The following is a 20,343-nucleotide window of genomic DNA, read 5'->3' as shown; positions in this document are numbered from 1 at the left end:
ATGTATGATACACCCTACTATATAAATAGTAGTAAATCAATCACGCTGAATACAAGAATTTAAAAAAAAAAAACTAAAATCAAATAGAATGTTTAGCAAGTTTCCATATATATAAAGAAACTATACAACGTTAGAAAAGTGTTACTGTCACGTTAATATCATGATATAAATCAGGGTTTTTCAAATATCATTGATAGTTTGAGGGTATCACATTTTTTGGTATTTTATCAGCTTTTGAAAATGCCACCACAGAATCAATTTTTTCAGAATATCACTGATATTTATGACTATGGCTATTGGCATCACCACATGTTAAACAGATATGGGGATTATATCACCTTCTCCAATGGCTACAGCAGGAGGAAGGAAAAGAAATGCTAGCTATTCAAATGAAATGAAAATTTAAAAGGAAAAACATCAAGTTATTGGCTTTGGAACAGAACTTTAGACCTTCTTAGCTTCAAGATAGAGAATGGATTAGAACAAGCGTGAAACTTGTTACACCTGTGAACAAGAACAGCAAACGTACATTCTTGCTGACATAGCAACGTTTGCACATATGCATTTACGTACAGTCTTGAACATGAGTACCCTTTCAATCTTCTTTGTCAGAGACCTGAGAATGAGATCTATTTTCTGCAGGGGACTGGTTAATGCTGGCCTTGGCCTGAGCAAGAAAGGCTGCATCCGGCCTATGCTCGTGGTGCAAAGGTTCCTTCATTGCCATGAAAATATAAATTCCAATGACAAAATTCACGGATATGACAGCGAGAAATCCACTTAGTAGTGTTTGTGAGGTGGCAGATAAATGGGATATACCTTGCAGGAAAAAATCATGGTTCCATGAGTAAAAATTATACTTTAACACCATAGAGAACGAAACTATGGACTAGAATTCTATATTTTTTTTCCATCAGGAAAAGAAAGCCCCACTAAGCACCCGTTTGCATGCTGTGGAAAGATGGGGCTTTACAGGGAAACGTACAACATTGGATGTGTTCCCGGAGGGGCCCACAGCAGTAACGCAAACATGAGGCTCCCTTTCTGCAAGGAAAGGGAGCCCCAAAATCAACGTCAGGGCAAAAAGCAATGCAAACGTGGGGCTCCTTTTCCGTTGTTTTGCTTTCCGCGGAATATTCATAGAAGCATAGAACCTGTCACATAGACAAGGGCAGGCATGTTAATTAGATGAGACATGAATACAAAATCTTTTTGAAGACTAGGAGAGGAGTTGAGACAAATTCATTCATTGTTTGATAAAGAATATATTATTATTTTAAATATATAAGATATATTTGTTATTTAAAATATTATTAAAATTACAAATTAATGTTTGGATATGTGAAAGCATGCTGTATGGCATGTCCACGTGTCATGTTGTGTCTAGGGTAAACAAGCCGAATGAGCCAAGCTTGGCTCATTCTTGTGGCAAGCTAAATAAACTTCGAGCTCATACCAAGCCTGAGCTAAACGAGCCAAATTCAAGCTGGTTTATTTACAGAGAAAATTTATTATTTCACAACTGGAAATAATAGGACTACAAAAATTACATTGTTTCAGAGCTAAAAGCAATATACAATGTCATCATTCCTGACTGGGATCCTCCACAATTTAACCATTGAAAATTTAGAAGTGCCTTAACCTTTCAATGCCCACTATTATGAGCACAATGACGGTTGAATGCATCATAGATATCAGATCTGCTAAACATCCAACGAAACAATGACAATATGAAATATTTTCAGTGCTTTCAATTAGGGCTGGAAAATGGGCGGGTAAGGTCAGCCCGGCCCGTTTACTGAACGGACTTGATCAACCCATTGACCAACCTGGTTGGGGCTAGGCCCGGTTTGGGTCTGGCCCGGGTCTAATAGAAAACCCATGGCCTGCCCGTTAAGCCCACGAGCCTAATTCGGACCAGCTTGCAAGTCATCGTATATTCACAATATTTGACTATTTGTCACTCAATTTCATGAATTCATAGATTCTTTTAACAAAAATAAAAAAAACGCAAAAGAAAAAATAGAATCCAATATGGATTCATTTTTTGAATCTTATACTTCACCCAATTTCAATATATATATATATATATATATATATATATATATATATATATATATATATATATATATATCACGCGGGCAGCCTGTTAGCCTGTGGGCTTGCCAAAAACTAAGCCCAGGCCCGACCCATTCAGGCTGGGCCAGGGGCCACCCAGCCTGTTGTCCAGCTCTATTTTCAATAACTGAAGAGGAACGCATCTATCCTATAACACAATATTCAAAGAGAAAATCACTCAGATAAGTTGACATGATTTTACTGAACAAAATACACAGGTGCTCCAATAAACCAGATTTCATCGTATCGTCAAACTCTTAGCACTTTTTCACTAGTCCGTAAAGATGATCATAACTTTCTAATTGCAAGACGTCATAAAAAGGGATAACTGATCCGTCATGAAAATGATAAAATCAATAGTCACAAACATTCCATTCATCATCCACAAATAAGGATACATCATCACATCACATTTCATGTCCAGGAACTAGCCCATACATAGTACAAGATTTTATGGGGTGTTTGTTCAGACCCTCATTTAAGTTAAAATGCATCTAAAATTAGCCATGTTTTGAAAGTTTTATTCGTTTGCTAAGTTCTTGCTGCTCACGCACGTTTGACTTGGCATGTCAGCACAATGTGAATGGGCCAAATTTAGGATAGGTTTTATCTAATTCCATACAATATGTTTTCTATCCAAAACTATTCCTCCAAATGTGCAACCAAACACCCCCTTAACATTTGCAGACTAAATTCATGTGAGAAAGAACAAAGAAAAGCAAAGCTGCAAGCAATGAACAAACTTACCAGGGAATATCTTATGGTTAAACGCATATAAGATAAGAAGAGGAGTAACCCACATGAACATAGATGTCAAGAAGAATTTTTGGATTACTCCTACCATCATGAATACTTGTCTGTAATCAACATAAACAAAAAGTCAATGATTAATCACAGGAATTCCTGTTTGCTAAAAAGTAAACACAACCAAAATTAATTCAACAGATAGGACAAACTCATCAAACTGATAATAGCTGATTAACTAACCAATATATGGGGCAATCTAGGAGTAAAACAAGCTCTAAAATAATAGTGGATACCCAACTTAGATTTCAACTAAGTAGTTACATCTCAATTAACTAACTAAATAAATAAATAAATAAGAAACAGCATTACCCTAGCTAAAATTAAAATAGGATAGCATACGAGAATGCACAAAACTATGGCATACATGTGTTTGTGTCTGAGTCTGTGACTGCATGTCTCTTCTACGTATGCATGTGTATCTCTGTGTGGAACTTCTACAACAAAATTACCAACCCCTTCATGAAGACCATCCATAAAGCGAAAATTTATGACCACCTGGAGAAAAGTGTTCATGTGCAACATATATTGTGCACATTCTTGTACCCAATCCACAGCACAACACATTTCTCAGATTTACTCAGCTATGTAGCTCTAAAAGGAATAATTGAACTGGAAACATGCTGGTTTTTTTTTGTATTCACACGTGGATTTATACATACATATTATTATTTTATATTTCTGCTTCCAAACTTTATATGGAAGCCACAGTAGTTGTAATTTATTGTGTTCGTGATGGAACAAAAAAGAAGAGGCTAAGATCATTTATCAGTTGCACAAAGAACAGTACCATTATTGAAGTAAGTTTTTGTCTACTTCATGCACTCTCTAGTCTAGCTAGAGCATGAACTTTTCCTGAACTACATGACTGAGATTTGAAAATGAGATCATCAACCTAAATCGAAAAGTAACATTGCAAATGGTATAAGGCCACCAGATGATGGATTGGATTGACAATGATCCACATCAAGAATTAGCACCTAATGATTGAAATGCCAAGTGGAAAATGGATCTCTCTCTCTCTCTCTCTCTCTCTCTCTCTCTCTCTCTCTATATATATATATATATATATATATATATATATATATATATATATATATATATATAACCACAACCACACTATCACAAAAAGGGATACAGGGTATATGTGGTCAAACAAGACGAGCATTCAAATCAAGCTCATCAATCACATATGCTTAATCAAGGTGGGAGAAAGAATGAAGCATTCATTCCCTGGATGCAAGTAATCCAACACTTCACTTTTTAAGGATTGAATTGCATTGAAAAGATAAACTAAAAAAACTTCTCTAGATTTGCTAACAAGCTATGTCACATGGACACTTAGCATGTGTATCTTGTCAACATGACACAACACTCCGATATTCGTGGACAAGACAATTCATGGACATAGTCAAACCAGTTTCACACATAGTCAACATTGTGTCATTAACTTTATCTATTTTCTTTTATGATCAATTTTGGTATTCACTCGAGTTCTTTTTCTTTTAAAATTTGTTATCAATATATATATATATACAATTTAACACAGACATACTCCTGATTCCTGACGACATGTTAGGTGTGATTTGGGAAACGCAAGTTGCATGATATGGATATAATGAAGCACCAAAACTCACTAGACATTCATCTCAAAGAACAAAAATTGCATAACTTCTTCACCTCAAAGAACAGAAAGTTCATAACTTCCAACTTCAGGAAGGATAATGGAAATGATAAAAAGAACACAACCTGATGAATTCCAATAAGTGTTTGATGCCTCAAAGAGAAATCTCTTTTATTGGCTATATATATGCCCATGTTTAAAAAAAATGAGATATTGGTGTATGTGAATTCCAAGAAGTGTTTGATGCCTCAAAGAGAAGTCTCTTCTATAGACTATATATATGCCCATGTTTAAAAAAAAATGAGATATTCTGCATCTACCTCATGGCTAGGCAGCAGTCATGGTTTGTTGGGACTACCATAGAACGTCACTTATAGAACATCATTCTGATTCCTTATGGTTGACCTCTTGTCACCAAGTGGTCACTCTCTTTAGCTGTCTCTTTGTTTGCACTTTCGGTTTTCATTCAATAAAATCTTTTACTTAAGAGAGACAGAGAAACTGTCTTATCATCCAAAACTAATTTGAGTATAAACACAAGCAAAAGGACATCCTAATCTAGAAAAAAACAGTAACATCAAAGATGTTTCTATTTTTTGTCATGACAATGCAAAAATAGTCATGGAGAATGCATCCATCAACTCCCCGCAAACATAAAATAAGGTATTAAACGATGGGGATTGCACTTCCCAGAGAAGTTTTAAAAAATAAAATAAAATAAAAAGAGCATAAATGGAAAGGCATGAAAGCATTGAAACCACAATAGAAAGCTGAAAACTGATTAACCCAGCAAAGATGAGTTTGTCCTTGTGAAGAGAAAGCAGTAAAGAGAAGAAGAGGACATTGGATGCTAATCTCTTTCATACATTATTATGTGTCCTAGCAGTTTTTTGCAGTTTCAAGACAAAAAAATCCACTTTTCATCGACAGTATCTTGGTCGTGTATCCACTAAATTATTTTATACGATTGGAAGCATTTGATAGTATGGCTAGTAAATACATACTTGAAGTTGGCTAACAGTTTTAGGGCAACTATGTCAGCATGAAAGGATTTCACGGTTTATTTTATTCACAAGCAGGACCAAAAGGCCTTTAAGTTGGTTGTGTTAGTAGAGCAGGAACCTATCTACATTAAAAAGCCCAAGGTTAAATGGTCAATATAGTTTGGGCAGTGAACTGCAAACCATGACATGGTGTTCCAAATGCACTGGCCACAACCAATGAAACAATGTCTTTCCAGCTTTCCACATGACACATTCTTTGGGGGCATGAGGTTAGCAAATAATGGTCACAAAAAGGTTAGTAATCTAGCATATGTACATAGATGACAAGCATGAATGTTTCAGATTAGAACCCGAAAAGTACATTTTGGAGTCAGAGCATAATCCATGGAAATAGGAGGGTAAATGGTACTCAGGACTGATCAGAGCACTCTGCTAAGCAACTGAATGCTGTCCAGGAATGGGCTCCAAATAGCCTAGTTGGTTCATTGTACAAAATCCAATGAGCATGGATGTGGCTTCAGGTAACCTACAGCAGTTAAACCACAGAAGATACACTAGTCAAACTTTTATATGATCTAAGCATACCTTATGGGCAAGATTTTGGGATTCACAGTTGAAGATGCAGCTCAATATGCAAGCCGCACAGCAGTGGCTGCAAGCAACCTAACCCTTAACGTGCAGCCAGTGGGGAATGGGCATTATTGGAGAAGTTGCAGACCTAGTGCTAGGGGGGATTAAATATCACTATTCTTCAGAATTGAATGAATGCATTCAAATCTTCAAATCTTTAAGGAAATTGGGATTGTGATCTTGCCAAGTTGGAAGTGCTATCTGCTTATGAAAATTTATTCATAAGTGCATCCTATGTTGCTCAAGGGAGAACCCGAGAAAACAATGAAGGAACATGTTTTACTGCCAATCACCAGAAAACCACATCATCTTTACCATCTTCCTTTGCTGTTGCTGTCGTTACAACAACAACAACGAATGAAGATTACGATGATGATAGTGGTAGTGGGGCAGACCATCGTTATCCTAACAATTAACCAACCATAATCCCAACCCAATTCAAGAAAAAGAACCCTAGTAATTTTTAAATAGACATCTTAATATTCTCGTCTGAAATTCCAGCAAAAACCATAAAGTCGAATGAAAAACATTCCATGAAAGATGGCAGAAAGCTCTGTGGTCAATGATGTTCTAGAAGTGAAGTTCTATGGTAGTCCCAACAAACCATGGCTGCTGCCTAGCCATGAGGTTGATGCAGAATATCTCATTTTTTTTAAACATGGACATATATATAGTCTATAGAAGAGACTTCTCTTTGATGCATCAAACACTTCTTGGAATTCACATACACCAGTATCTCATTTTTTTAATACGGGCATATATATAGTTATTAAAAGAGACTTCTCTTTGAGGCATCAAACACTTCTTGGAATTCATGAGGATTATGTGTTTTTTTATTCATTTCCATTATCCTTCCTGAGGTTGGAAGTTATGAACTTTCTGTTCTTTGAGGTGAAGAAGTTATGCAATTTTTGTTCTTTGAGATGAATGTCTAGTGAGTTTTGGCGCTTCATTATATCCATATCATGCAACTTGCGTTACACAAATCACACCTAACATAACGTCAGGAATCAGGAGTATGTCTTTGTGTTAATTTGCATATATATAAAGCTGTATATATATTTATGTATATACAATATAGTATACATATTTATGTACATATATAAAAATATATAATTTTATATTCCTTTTTATTTTTTCTTTCTTTCTTTCTTTTTTGACTTGGACAACCTAAGTTGACTAGGACCCAACGGCTAAGTTTCTACCTGTTGGGGAGGTCCCTCCCTCTCTTTCCTTTTACTCTCTCTCTCACTCTCTTAACCCCCTCTTGTATCCCTCTTGTGTATATAAATAGGGGTCTTACCCTCTTGTAAAGGTATGCTTTTTGCATACTTATGATGTTCAATAAAATATTATTCTTTTATATTGTGAGTAGTCTTGTGTGCACCCGTTTGTGGGTTTTGTGAATGTGTTCCTTAGAAAACACTTGTATGTTGTTCACTTGATATTGGTGGACACTTAGGTTCGTGATTGAAGGCTATTTGGTTCTTCACATTGTGTTCCAAGCATAATCTTTATGTAGCATTCCAGTTGAGATGAGATAGTTGTCTAATATACATGAAGTTTTAACTCCTTTATGCTATGTGTTTGAACATTCATAGATTTAGGGTTTTGTTGAGAACTCATGAGAGAGAAACCTCTTTGTATTTAAGTCACCTATCAAAAGAGAGCCCAGTCTGCATATATATGTCGACCCTCACAACATTACAAATAAAGGTAACAATAAAAAGAAGAAAAGTCTAAACTACCCCTTTACAACATTATAATGTGCAAAAGAACTAAAGAAAGAATGGTAATATACATATATTACATAAGTTTCAACACTCAACTTTAAACTTGGGATGATATAATGGAATCATTCCCAGTTTGGAAAGAAAATAATTGAAATGAGATGGAATAAGACCCTTTGTAAACACAGATTCTTTGAGCTCATGCTCTAAAGCAATAATTTCATATTCATAAGCCTTCCTTGTATAATATCAATATATTTCAATGTGTTTAGTTTGCTCATGAAATTTTGGATTCCTTGCAATATGAATGGCACTCGTATTGTCACAATATAACTGAGTCTTGTCCACACTGGAGATTCCCAACTCTTCCAATAACGATCGTATCCAAATGAACTCAAGAATGACTTGAGCCATTGCTCTGTATTTTTCTTCTATTGTGGATAGAACAACCCTCAGTTGTTTCACGCTTTTGCATGAAATGAAATCATAAAGCTTCCAAGAAAAATACATAAGTCAGTATTAGAAAGCCTATCTTGAGTAGAGCCTCTAAAATTAGCATCACAAAAGGCTCTTAACACGGTGTCATACGGGGATGAGAAGAACATACCATAGGGTATTGAGTCTCTCACGTACCTGATGATCCTGAGTACAATGACTAAGTGAACTGTCCTGGACTTATAAATTGACTGACTACATAAACTGCATAGGTGATATCTGGCCTGGATATGATCAAGTAATTGCATGTATACTACAAAATCTTCTAACTCAATACCATCTGCAACTCTCATCTTTAAATTTGTTTTCATGAGAGAATCGACTTTTTTTAAATCATCTACTAGTCTTGCCTTTACCACCAAATCTTCAGCATACTTATGTTGTAACGACCCCAACTCATCCCTATTGAAAAGTGAATTTTTTTCTTTTAAATAATTGCGGAAACCATACACAGAGATCCAGGGCATTACAAACATAACACAATCCAAACCACAAGAGATCTTACATTAACCTAATAATCAACTAATTAACTTTACTCATCAATAATTAAAGTTTAAGAACATAATCAAATAAATGTCAATAATAATGGAGTCACACTGTCCCAAAGAAAGTATCAGAGAGTAGTCATGCAGCCTCGTAAACCCATATAGCATGCGCCCTCATCACTCAGTTTCAGGGCTTGTGAAAAAATATAAAAGGTATAGGGTCATAATCAAAGATCCTGCGTACAAATTTCTCTAAAGATCCAAATAGGCAAAAAAAGCATAAATCAAATCCATGCAATATTTTTAGAGGAACGTAACCACAACAATCTCACAACTCAATAGATATTCAGGCATTAAAGATTAAATATCATGCATTGGTAATAGCTAACAAGGAAATAAACAAGTAAAATTGCATTAACTAATGCAGAACAGTAAATATGCATGATATCAATACACATATATGAGTAACTTATTAAATTCTTATCATAGTTTTCTTTTGTATGCATGTACCTATTAAATGCATACAATTTTTAGTGCAACTTTTTATTAAAACCCACGGATACTCAAAACGGCCACAACAATTCGTGAAGATCAAGATAGGTTCCCAATTGTAGATTAACACATAATTTGTATTTTATTGTTGTGTTTTACACTTAGCTCTTGACCAATATCAGGAATCAACACCATCCATCAAAACATTAAAAATCAATATCTAATGTCGGGACACCAGGAAAATCAACATCCATTGATGTCACTTTCTTGGTATACAAATAACAACGGTTGTGTCTACACATCACCCCCAGGCAAAGTGGCACAAACTCTCTAAAACAGCCAGGAGGTGAACCACCATATCGGGTTCAGGGGCACACGATTTTTCAAAACCGTCATGCTGGATTCCCCCAGCCATCTCAGAGAGTCCGGCCTTACCGACGCCTCAAATGGACCCATGGTCCGGGGTTATCTTTATTATTAAGTCATAGGTCAAATCAAAGCATTATAATCTCACAAGATAGCTCTCTCATACCCTCATGCATGAATTCAAAAGTCTATACCACTTGTATAACTTAAACTTGCATGCTCTCATGCATGATATCGAAGTTCATGTTACTTGCATAATTCAAACTTACATGCTCTCATGCATGATATCAAAGTCTATGCCACTTGCATAATTCAAATTTATATGCTCCCATGCATGTTCATAACAAATTTGTAATTACTTTCAAGAATGATCCTATCATGTCAACTGTATATGCTCACATGCATGATTCATTTTTATCATGCTTTCATGCATGATTTGATCTGAACATGCTTAATGCAAGATGCTCTCACATGAGGTATTATGTATGCATAGGTAATTCAACATTTTCATGCGCAAAACACAACACATCATAATTGCACAATGAATAGAATATGCAATAAAATGCATGCATATTTACAAGCATGATACATTCATTTTAGGCATACTTTCATGATAAAAATTTTACATGCAAGGCATACTTCATTCGAATATAATTTCATGAGAGCATTTAATACAATCATTTCAAACACATCAATTCATACAACCATACATTTGACAAGGCATAATAAAACATGTACCAACAACAAATACACTCCATATCCCGCTAACTAAAATCATGACAAGCATGATCTCCAACGACAAAATAAAATCATTTCTATTCTCATACATTCAAATCATACTCAGCATGATCTCCGAACTACAATTGTCAACAGTCTTAAATATCCACAACTAAGTGAGTGTGTAAGCAGGAGAGTGTTGCATTCAAGAAAGTAAATAACTTGTGATGTTCTTGCACCACTTACTTACCACGGGTGTTTACCCGATTTGCATACTTTTGTATTTGCATTTCTTTTTATCTTTGCATGGCATTTCTAACCGCATGCGATGCTTAGCATTAAGCATTGCGCAATTTGCTCAGCTACTCACCTGCAACGCACATTTATATTGACAATACAATACAATTCTAAACATTTTCTAACAATATGATTGTGCTATGAATTCAGTGTACGTGCACACTAACTTTTAGATTTCTATCATACGACATGAATTATATTATAAAATTTTAGTTTAGGAATCCTACCTTTGCAATGCGACGAAAAGTAAAGTGGAACTCGAAAGTCTGAAAGTCCAACGCAACCGCCACACGAATAATCTAGTCCCTCTCACAATGAGAGATCACTACAGCTGCACACACAACGATAAACTTATCTAAATCCGTTCACGCGTATCAGCAACCAAAAATTAAAACACAAATCGGTAACCCATTGGCGAAGAAAATCAAGAAGTAATCCACTGACAAGTCCAAACAAGATTGAACAACCGTGTCGAGTAACTCCACAAGCTGCACGCTGCCCAGTGCATCACCCCAGTGATGGCACAAACATCGAGGTACCTGATTCCAACAAAATTTTTATATACCTATGGGAAACAAAATCCAGAATAAGTAAACCATACCAGGGAAGAGTTATCAGAGTGAAGAGTACCCCTGCTGTTATGTGACAGCAACGGCACACAAAATGAGGTAACAACAAACATAGAAATCGGTAAACAATACATAATCCATGGTTGAAAATTAAAGGATGCACATAGTTATTATTTTAAGCAAAACAATTCAGCCCCGAACGATTTAACTTGACACTCAAATCTGATTTATGTCTCAACCGAAACGTGAACACCTCGCTTGATTAATCACAGGAAAACCCCAATTTCCGGATAGTCAAGAAAAATATAAGGACTTACTTTCAATAAAAATCAGGTCCATGATTTCAGGAAAGTGAAGAAAAAGAGGAAAGAGCAAGGTGTGCTGGTCACGCAGTCGATGACCCAGGCAACACCGAGCATAGACCGAGAAAAAAAATACTACACGGCAGAAAAGGGTGGACGTCCCTATCTCAGCGATATCCAGTGCCCACATAGCGCAAGACAGAATGTCGAGACAAAAAAATTTGCAGCAAATATAAAGCATGCCTACGATTACAGATGGAATGATTCAACAAGATGAACTTCGTAAATTGATTGTAGAGAACCACCCTGGTTCTCAGAAATCGAAGAGGAAAAAGGGGCTTCGTTTCCCCAATGCGCAAACCCCACCAGTAGCATAGAGAGAGAGGGAGAGAGGAAGAGTCGGGTGTTTCGGTGATGGTGGAAACAAAAGGAATAAGGGAATACAGGATACAAAACGAAAAACAACACGAAAGAAAAAAAAAACAGAGGCCATACCCTTTCTGCGTTGGTGAATCGTTCAGAAATGGCGGAGAAATGGACGGTCGGAGGTGATTGGGGTTCCCGATGGTGTGGCAGCAGCGTCGGGGTCGCAGCACCGGCTGGCTTCCGGCGAACAGGAGGAGGACGGCGGCGGCACGACGGGGTTTCCGGTCGGCACCCGAACGGGGGAAAGAAAAAGAGAAAGGAAGGGGAAGAAAGGGGAAAAGAGGAAGAGGAGGAGGAGGTCGTGACGGCGGACGGCGGTGGCGCAGGGGAGCTGGAGAAAAAGAGGGAAGAAGGAGGGGAAGGAGGCGTCGGCTCAGGTTTGGGGAAAAGAGAGAGGAATAAACGAGAGAGGGTTTAAGGTTAAGACTTCTATGCGCATGGTGTTGGGTCCGGTTCGGTCCCAACCCAAAACCCTAATAAGTAATAAAAAAAGAAAAAATATAATGGAGGAATAAAATCTAAACCTACTCAACGAATGAAATATATTTTTAGACAAAAAATTGGGTTCTAAAACAATAGTTTATTTAATTAAAATATTTTGTGTAGTTAGTTTTATGACTAAAATACCCTTTTTACGAAATTATTTGGAGAACCATCAAAATGTGTCATGTTAAGTTCAAAAATACACTTAAATGTGTTCATGACTCTTATGATTAAATTCCATGATAATTCAATATTTTAATAACATTTTATTTACCACAATTATTGAAATAACTATTTTACTCGTCTTTGTCAGAAAAATATAATTAAGCATATAAACCCACAAAATTTACAATAACATATAAAACATGAATTATAAAATAAGGCAATTACTTTATTTATTTTCTTTTAAAAAATGTATAGGTTTTACAAGAAGGCACATTTAGGAAGAAAATATTAATTACACTATTTTATTTCTTTTATCTTTTTATCAAAAGACATATTCTTTACACAAGATTCGTTTTTCAATTCAACATGCAAAACACAACATGGGACCTTGGCCCGTTATAAAATTTAACAGTGTAATTAATTCAGAAATCAATGGTTTCAAATGAATTTTTTCAATGCATAAAATAAAACTTAGAGCAACACCTGCTCGTGACCCTCATGGCCTACAGTGGTTCACATCGGACCACTTATGCATCTCATGCAAAAATCACAAAGAACATGTAACTACTCAATAACTCATGTCAACAATTACGTATTCATTTTGAAACAATATGAATGTACATATAAAACAATTTACGTATGCATGTGAACACCCGCTTGCAACATACATCATGTCTCATGATTCATCTCATGTATAATATGCCAAAAAAATGCACATGATCATGTGAATACAACAACAATATAACTTCAGAATTCAAGTTTTCATAACATTCATATCTATGCCAACATAATATTAAATTTTATGAGCATACATGACAAATAAATCTTCTTACCAAATGCAGGCATGCTTGGGTTCCAAAACATAACCACTGAGCCAACGCTATGCTGCCCCCGTACTTAGATGAGCATGAGCATACTATTGACAACATGTTTCTCGTGCTTAAACATGCAGCAAAATAATTTTGGACATCAGGCAATGCTGCACCAAAAAGTGCAGCGTTGGTTCACCTCACAGCAACCCAACAAAAGCCGAACGATCATGCGATTTAATACATCTACATATATAGGAAAATGACATGCTAGAATACTATGCAGATGCATCTTTGTGCAAGGAAATTTCATGTATGCATACATCTATACAATACAGTTACTAAAGATGACATCATTATATGCAAAACTAGATCAACATATATTTGGGTCTATTCTGTACCCAATACAACATGTATTCGGGTTTGACCAGCCCCTTGAAAACAACAATTTATCAGGTCTAATCAGCACCCGATACTATTCGTATCAGGGTCTGACAGCCACCTAATTTGTCATGTTATCGGATCCATTATCATGCTAAGATTACATCCAGCCCAAAGTGTATATGATAGTACTAGATCAGAAAAAAAGAAGATTACGTACACAAGCACATATATTTATTCGAATTGAACTAGACCTGAACTATACTCACATTCACATCTTACTCTAAAAATCTAAATCCAGAAGTTACAAGTTAAGCTCGGGTTGGATATCCGATTATATCCGATCCATTTGCAACCGCAATATCCAATGTTGCAAGTGGGTAAGCTTAGAGCAGTATTGGTAATTGGCAAACAAAATCAATTACACTGTCATTTCAAATCAGTAACCATATGTACAGGTGAATAATTTTTCATTTTTGATTCGAGAATTGTGTTATGCAAGTTAAAAGCCATATGACAAATATGAACAGCAAAACCCTTTGGTTTCAGTTTCTCATATGTAATAGATAGTGACAATATGATATAAAATGTGTAGACCTACCGATGTTTGTACCCAAGTCAAACGAAATATGCATAGACTGATTGCAACTCTCAAATATTTATAAGTAAGACTGTCAATACAAGTTTCCATTAGGCCCTACATAATTTCAATGCATCCAGGAGGCTCAAAATGTTATATTATTAGATATAAACGAAAATTCATAAGCTTAATTGGTTACTCTCTCAAAGAAATTGCAAACAAAGTATATAAATTATGTTTTTGTACCGAAGACTATTTGAAGGAAAAATCTGCATAAGTGTTTCCTCACTTGACATATCTAATTCAAGTCGGTTGTGCTTGAACACTGTATGGTCAGATTCACATAAAAAAATAATCTTAGCGGATCTGGACCAGATCTTTGCACTCCCTCAAAATTGGCAGAGTGCTCAGAGATCAACAACCTGTATAATCTATTCTGAAATTTATTTCATATATATATATACATTCTAAATCGGATTCTCATTTATTTATATGGGACTCTATTTCCAGCCCTCCCTTCTTAATCTCTTTGTTGACTTTTTCTACTTTTTACTTCTTTTTTTTTTTGTTTACTCAACCAAATTGGGCTCTTCTAGAGACCCCACTATTTGGTAACTACCACTGAAATTCTGAATTTAATTATTTTTAATATTAATTAATAAATATTCAAAAAATTTCAAAGGGTGCCTTATCCCTCTAAGAGTCTGTTTAACTTTAAATTTCCTTAAATTAAACCTTTATACTAAATTTAAAGCTTTATTTTTGTTGGACCTGGATTTTGAATATGGATCCTGATCCGGATCTAAAATCCAAATCCATATTCAATACCATATGGATCTTGAACTTAATATCCTAAAACTATATTTACACACATATATAATTTTAGATTTGAATATCCTAGAACTATATTTACACACAAGGTTAGAGTGTGCCTTACCTCCACCAAAATCATTGGAATCAAGCACCTTAAGAAGAAAAAAATGTTAAAATCCAACTCCCTCCAAAAATGTTAAAATCGAGCTCCCCAAAATCATTGGAGTGGAGTTTTTAAGTCATCAATATCGAGCTCACATCCACGACTGCACCACCAAGGTGTCTTCTCCAAGGCATGAGCGAGAGGGATAGAGATTGAGAGAGAATGAAAGAGACATTGAGAGAGAGATGGGAGGCGTGAATTGATTAAGAGAAATGAGAGAGATGAGGGAGGGGAGGGCATGAAAAAGAAAATGAGAGAGAGAGGGTGGCTGCTAGAGAGGGAGTGAAAGCATGAGAGAGGCTTTCATACTATCATCTTTCTCATCTTTTTGGGTTTTCCTAGGTGTGGGCCCCATTTCTCATAACCTCTCACTTGAGCCCCTCCCTACTTGGATTTTCATTTCAAATAGATAAAAATCCAAATCCAAATGGGGTGTCTCCAACTTGGGTCCCCACTGGGTCCAATTACCATAGTAGACCCAATTTAGTTCAAATGGTTATTCCAACCTAAATAAAAAATTTAAATATGATTTAAATACTATTTAAAATTTTAAACAACATTTGAGACTTGTATTTTATTTTATTTATTTAATAATTATAAAAAAATTATAGGTATTATATCCTTCTCCCCTTAATAAATTTTTCTTCTCAAAATTTGATACAAGGACTACTCAAACAAACTGGGTATTTTTTCATCATACTACCCTTAGGTTTTTATGTATATTTTTCAATATTATGGTGTTGCCAACACACTTTGATGAGAGAGATAATGTTTGATCTCAACACTTATTCTTGTTGGTCCATGATCTCCACTGGCTTCTCCTCTATAGTCAAGTGTTCTCAAATATCTACATCCTCATATTGAATGACATGTAGCAAATCATAGACTTATTTTCTTAACATAGATACATGAAAGACATTATAAATTTGTGCATACTGAGGAGGTAGCACCACACGGTATGCTGCTTCGCCAATCCACTCTAGGATTTCAAATGGACTAACAAATGTATGACTCAATTTCTCTTTCTTTTTGAATCAGAACACTTTCTTGGTAGGAGATACCTTAAAAAAGACCAAATCTTCCACAATAAAAGTGAGTTTCTTACATCATTGGTCTGCATAGTTCTTCGGCTGATTCTGAAACATATATTGTCTATCCTGAATCATTTGTACATGCTAAGTATAATGCTGCAACACCATTGGCGAATCAATCGTTTGCTCACCAATCTTATCCCAATATAAAGGTGATCGACATGGCCTTCCATATAAAACCTTATAAAGAGTCATTCCGATGCTAGCATGATAATTGTTGTTATAAGCAAATTCGTCAAGTACGACGTGCATATCCCAATCACATTACCAATCCAACATGCAGGCTCGTTGGTGTGAGTTTTATGAAAATATTTTTTAAAATAATATTTTTAAGAAAAACAAGTGTGAAAGCGAGACACCAAATACTAAAAACTGGTTCGCTCGAGTGGTGGAGTCCGGGTTGATCTCAGAGAATGAAAAATACTTTGTATTCAATCACACAATCTAAACTACTTTTTATTGCCAAAAAGAAAATAATAATAATTAAATAAAAGAATACTAAAAGAGTACCGCCCTACGCAGATGGCTTAAACAAATAATTGAGTGGCTTATTACAGACCCCAAATGAATTGAAATGAATAAAATAAAGCCTATTCTAAAAATAAAAGAAAATGTCTTCAATGCTCTAAGTCCTTGTGTCCCTTTGTCCTTCCCTCTTTGTGTATCTTCTTATCGTATGCCTTTGATTAATGGCTTTCTGAGGGCTCCTTGAGGGCACTTTTGAGGCCTTGAAGTGACCTTCGAGGGCACTTCTAGAGCACAAAAAATGATCTACCACATGTTCGAGCATTCCCTGCACAAAACAAAGATACAGAGCACAATAGTACGGATAGACTTAAAACAAATCTAAGCTTAAGAACAGTAAAAACAAGATCTAAACTACTCTAACAAACTACTACAAGACGTATAACTAACTAACAGACTATGAATAGGAAAGACTCACCGTGTAACACTAAAAACTAATTATGAATCCAACTTAAACAACTATAATGTCATGAGTCATCTAGTAACTAAGAAAATGTTAACTTAGAGACACAACTTAATAAAAATCTCAAAACACTAATAATCTAAACTAATAAAATCTGACTGTAATATGAGCAAGAGATTTAAACTAGAATGCAATGTAAGAGACGTTATCCTATTAATCTAAACAGGTTAATCTAACTATGGTGCAAATTAGACCCAGTCTAAGAAAAACAAAACCGAACTATGCAGGCTGGCGACAGCGAGTTATGCCCGGATCTGGAAACAAATCTGACTGACTGGTTTAGTGCAATCGGATTTACGTTAAATACCAGATGCAGACCCAGCTGATTCTAAAATATGATTGTCTAGGGCTCGGTCTGATGCAGTCTGTTTCCGATCTAAACTGGAGTATGAAACACGCAGAGCTATATCTTCAGCCTTTTTTTTTTCTTTTTTAAAACAGATCAAACCAGTTTGATCACGAATGACTGACAGCGTGATGCATAGATCTGGCTATTACGATGAGCCTGTATGCCAAATATAAATCAAAACACCTGGTAACCGAATAGAATAATGCAGTTCACTGAAAACACGTCTAATGCTGAAAGACTCAACCCACTGAAAAACTAAAAACGCTAATTGAAAACATAAAAAAATTGTTGCTGGACTGATATATAAAACAACTAACCTACATATAAAAAGAACACATGACCTAACATATACGAAAAGCTATTAACCTGCTGAATGCTTTAAATGAAAGCTAATGACTAAAAAGATTTGAAACAGAACTCCATGCAGTAGGCAAACTGACTAAAAGAATCACTGAAAAAAAAAACTAACGAACGTTATATGCAAAAACCGACTATTAAGAAAACTAACACGTTGCCGAAACAACTAACACTAACATGATATTGAAAATAAACTGTAATGAATCAACTCTACTTGACGTAAAAGAAAGATTCAAAACGACTATGCAAGAAACAAAAAACGGTTAAAAAAAATGACAGATCTAATTATCACTACCTAATACCAAACCGAACATGATCTGAAACGATTCCAACCTAGATCTAACCTAAAACTAACCCAGATCTAATCACGACTCACGAAAATATGTAAAACCCTACGTTAGAATCGATGATCTACTCGACTTCAACGCTTAAAACGTGAAACAATTACTCTATAAAAAAATGACATGTTTTTATTTTCTTTTTCTTTATTTTCAGATGCAAATTTAAAACTAAGTATGCATATCTAAATCAAATATGCAAATCATGATAAAGAAAATCAAATGATGCTATGCTTCATGCCATGCAAACTAAACTACGGTGAGAGAGACAGAAAAAGAGGCAAACCGTGATTTGCTTCCGGTGGAGGGATTGGGAAGAAGAGGTTGGTGATTCCAACTGAGTGCACACGATCCCGACGAAAAAGAAGAGGCTGCCCATGAAGAGAGGATCCGAAGCTTGATGAAAAGAAGGGAGAAGAAGAAAAAGAGAAGATGGGAGAAGGAGAAATCGGCTTTCAGAGGGAGAAGGCAAGGGAGATAGAGAAGTGGGAGGCAAGATGGAGAGGGCTTGTTTCCCTAGGCTGAAAAAACGTCTCCTCCATCTCTAATAAGTCTATTTATAGTTAAACACTAGGTTAAACACAAATTTTTCAAATTAGGTCTAGGTATTTTTTTAAATTTCCAAAGAGCACCCCTTTTGAAAAACGTGTTTGCTAAATCACATTTCTCACTAATTAAAGCTCAAATGATAAAAACCTAATCTAATAAAGTTTAAACAAGTCCTAAACTAATGAAAAATGCAGGGAAAAACATTGGAATATGCGATTTTTCTGATAATTTCATTTCCAATGCAATTTCTCGAAACTAACGATAAAATTGGGTTTTTAAAACAATTTTACCTGGATCATGCATAAAATAAGATGCATAAATGTATGCATGATCACTCATAATATATCCTCTAGAGTTTGTATAGTCCTCTCTAACTTACCATCAGTTTGGAGTTGAAACACCATACTGAATTTCAACTTTGTGCTTTAAGGCCTACTCCAACTGTCTCCAAATTTGAGAGGTAAAACCAGGATTGTGGTATGATATAATCAAAGCATGTACTTTATGCAGTCAAACTATCTTTCTAACGTGCAAGTCAGCTAGGCTTTCAAAAGATTGACTAATCCGAATAGGCAAAAAATATGTTGACTTGGTAAGTCTGTCGACAATTACCCAAATAGCATCGTTGCCTACGAGTTCTAGATAAACCCACAACAAGATCCATGGTAATGTCCTCCCATTTTCACTGTAGAATCTCCATTTGTTGCATTATTCTACCAGGACTCTGATGCTTAATCTTGATTTGTTGGTAAGTCAAACACTTCGAGACATACCTTGTGACTTTCTGCTTCGTATCATTTTACTAATACCTTTGCTCCAAGTTCTTAAATATTTTTGTACTCTCTGGGTGAATGATATATTTAGTCTTATGAGTCTCATGTAGTAGTTCTTCCCTCAACTTAGAGTAATTGGGCACCCAAAATTGCGCCTTTATCCAAATACTTCTACCCTCTTTAAGTCAAAAGAAGTATTTTCTGGATAACATGATAGTACCATGATCATCCGCAAAGGGTCTCCAATCAACAAAATTTGTCTACTATAACATTTGCCTTTCTTGGATGATAAGAAATAGCAAACTCGTAGTCCTTTATAAAATCTAACCATAGATTTGCCATATATTTAACTCTTTTTGTGAGAATAAGTACTTGAGGCTTTTGTGATTCGTAAACACTAGGCACTATTCTCCATATAAGTAGTGTTGCCATATTTTCAAGGTAA

The 20,343-nt window shown here is 35.5% G+C and overlaps 1 protein-coding gene across 3 annotated transcripts; it reads right to left on the bottom strand.

Moving 5' to 3' along the window:
* Nucleotides 1-228: 228 nt before the first annotated feature.
* Nucleotides 229-12,435, bottom strand: LOC149842340 (uncharacterized). 3 transcript variants are annotated; one of them, XM_090001394.1, is made up of 5 exons: nt 12,129-12,435; nt 11,207-11,327; nt 10,990-11,093; nt 2,866-2,975; nt 229-819 (listed from the first exon to the last, which is right to left on the bottom strand). In XM_090001394.1, the coding sequence occupies exons 4-5, from the start codon at nt 2,963-2,965 to the stop codon at nt 596-598; spliced, it is 324 nt and encodes a 107-aa protein (XP_089857520.1). In that variant the 5' UTR covers nt 2,966-2,975; nt 10,990-11,093; nt 11,207-11,327; nt 12,129-12,435; the 3' UTR covers nt 229-595. The 3 variants fall into 3 exon arrangements, with proteins under 3 accessions (XP_089857520.1, XP_089857522.1, XP_089857521.1); XM_090001396.1 differs by having other exon boundaries at nt 11,230-11,327; XM_090001395.1 differs by having other exon boundaries at nt 11,207-11,301.
* Nucleotides 12,436-20,343: the final 7,908 nt, after the last annotated feature.

This window comes from Nuphar pumila, chromosome 3 (genome assembly GCF_984573655.1).
Source record: "Nuphar pumila chromosome 3, dmNupPumi1.hap1.1, whole genome shotgun sequence".
NCBI classification, from domain to species: domain Eukaryota; kingdom Viridiplantae; phylum Streptophyta; class Magnoliopsida; order Nymphaeales; family Nymphaeaceae; genus Nuphar; species Nuphar pumila.
Note: the sequence above shows the minus strand (reverse complement) of the source record. Positions and strands in the feature narration are given on the sequence as shown.